Source organism: Drosophila miranda (assembly GCF_003369915.1).
Source record: "Drosophila miranda strain MSH22 chromosome Y unlocalized genomic scaffold, D.miranda_PacBio2.1 Contig_Y2_pilon, whole genome shotgun sequence".
NCBI lineage: Eukaryota > Metazoa > Arthropoda > Insecta > Diptera > Drosophilidae > Drosophila > Drosophila miranda.
The window spans coordinates 29305320-29306617 of record NW_022881614.1 but is presented as its reverse complement, the minus strand read 5'-3'; the positions used below and the strand labels follow the sequence as shown (position 1 = coordinate 29306617).

At 46.8% G+C, this 1298-nt stretch overlaps 1 protein-coding gene across 1 annotated transcript; it reads left to right on the top strand.

The window, feature by feature from the left end:
* Positions 1-267: 267 nt before the first annotated feature.
* On the top strand, positions 268-928 carry LOC108158378. The gene has a single exon (XM_017290630.2). The coding sequence runs from the start codon at positions 368-370 to the stop codon at positions 596-598; it is 231 nt and encodes a 76-aa protein (XP_017146119.2). The 5' UTR covers positions 268-367; the 3' UTR covers positions 599-928.
* The last annotated feature ends 370 nt before the right edge of the window (positions 929-1298 follow it).

Here is a 1298-nt window from a genome sequence, read left to right as displayed (position 1 = left end):
AGTCTGAACCGACACCACGAAAAAATGCCAAGGAATGCGTTGCAAGTGGAACAATCCAAAATGTAAACATATGTACATATATTTATTTATTTTTATATGTTGCCATTGCCCTACTGTTCTGTTGTCTTTTTTCAATGTTTCGTGTACTTGCTCATATTCGTAATCAGGGCAGCTCATTGATCAAATTCCCCGGGCTTTAGATAAAACTGGGTAAAATATATGTATATGCCGAGCCAACTTTCCTTCGTTGCTTCAGTTATAGGCGCGTTCCCGGGCAGCCACCACTTAGTCGAACCGTTTAGTCAAATTTACTTACTCCAACGCGACCAAGGAATCAAAGAAAATGTAATACAATCAAGGCTACCAAATGGACGTGATCGATCCGTACAACCCACCGCCAGTGGAGGTCATCGAAGTGATGCAGCCCCCGCCGCCAGTGGAGGTGATTATGCCCTCGCCCATGTACACACAGGCCGTGGTGGAGCAGCCCACCTACGGCCCGACCGCCACTGGACCCACGCAGGGGGAAATGGAATGCTGCCTGATGTTGGGCGCCTGCTGCGTCATGGAGGAGTGCGGCATGTGCGTCATCTCGTAGACCCGAAAATATGGATTAATGACCCTGTAAACTAAATAATAAATCTAGACTGAAACCGATTATGTCTCAGCGTTGTGGTGACTCAAAGGTGCTGACAATCAAATGAGACTCCCACTACGAGCAAGCCACAGATAAACAGTGTCAAAGGAGACATTTCTATAAGGGAATTTGTAATTATGAAATTCTCGGAATAAACTGTAATCTGATTAAAGCTTGTGTTAATGCATGTAATACCTGAGACTCCACCTCTGAATGGTCGCCGGCTCCACATAAATTTCAATGACAATAAATTGTAGCTCTGCCCAACGTCAACGAGCACTCTGATAGATAGGCTTTCAACAACGGAACTCCATCTCCGGACTACCGAGTCCATATTTTGGGGCAACTGTCAAAGAAAATTGACTGTGTGCTGTGCAACATTTTTCCTGCAAAACATTCATCCCCCCGCCTATACTCATTTCCTTGGGTTTTCCTTATAATAAATATAAAGCGTTAATTTGCTGCATATTGCGCCCTGCCACACCCAGTAGAGTGCCATGCCAGCAGCAGGCGGACACCGTGGTGTCGTGTCCCAGTTAAGTGGCGCAGCCTCGTCCTCCATCAGGCGGCGGCTCAACCCGACTGTATCCAACCCCAAGAAGGGGGGCGAAGCGTTGTCTATCCACCATTTGCACTCCCTTTTCCATGTCTTCAATGACAG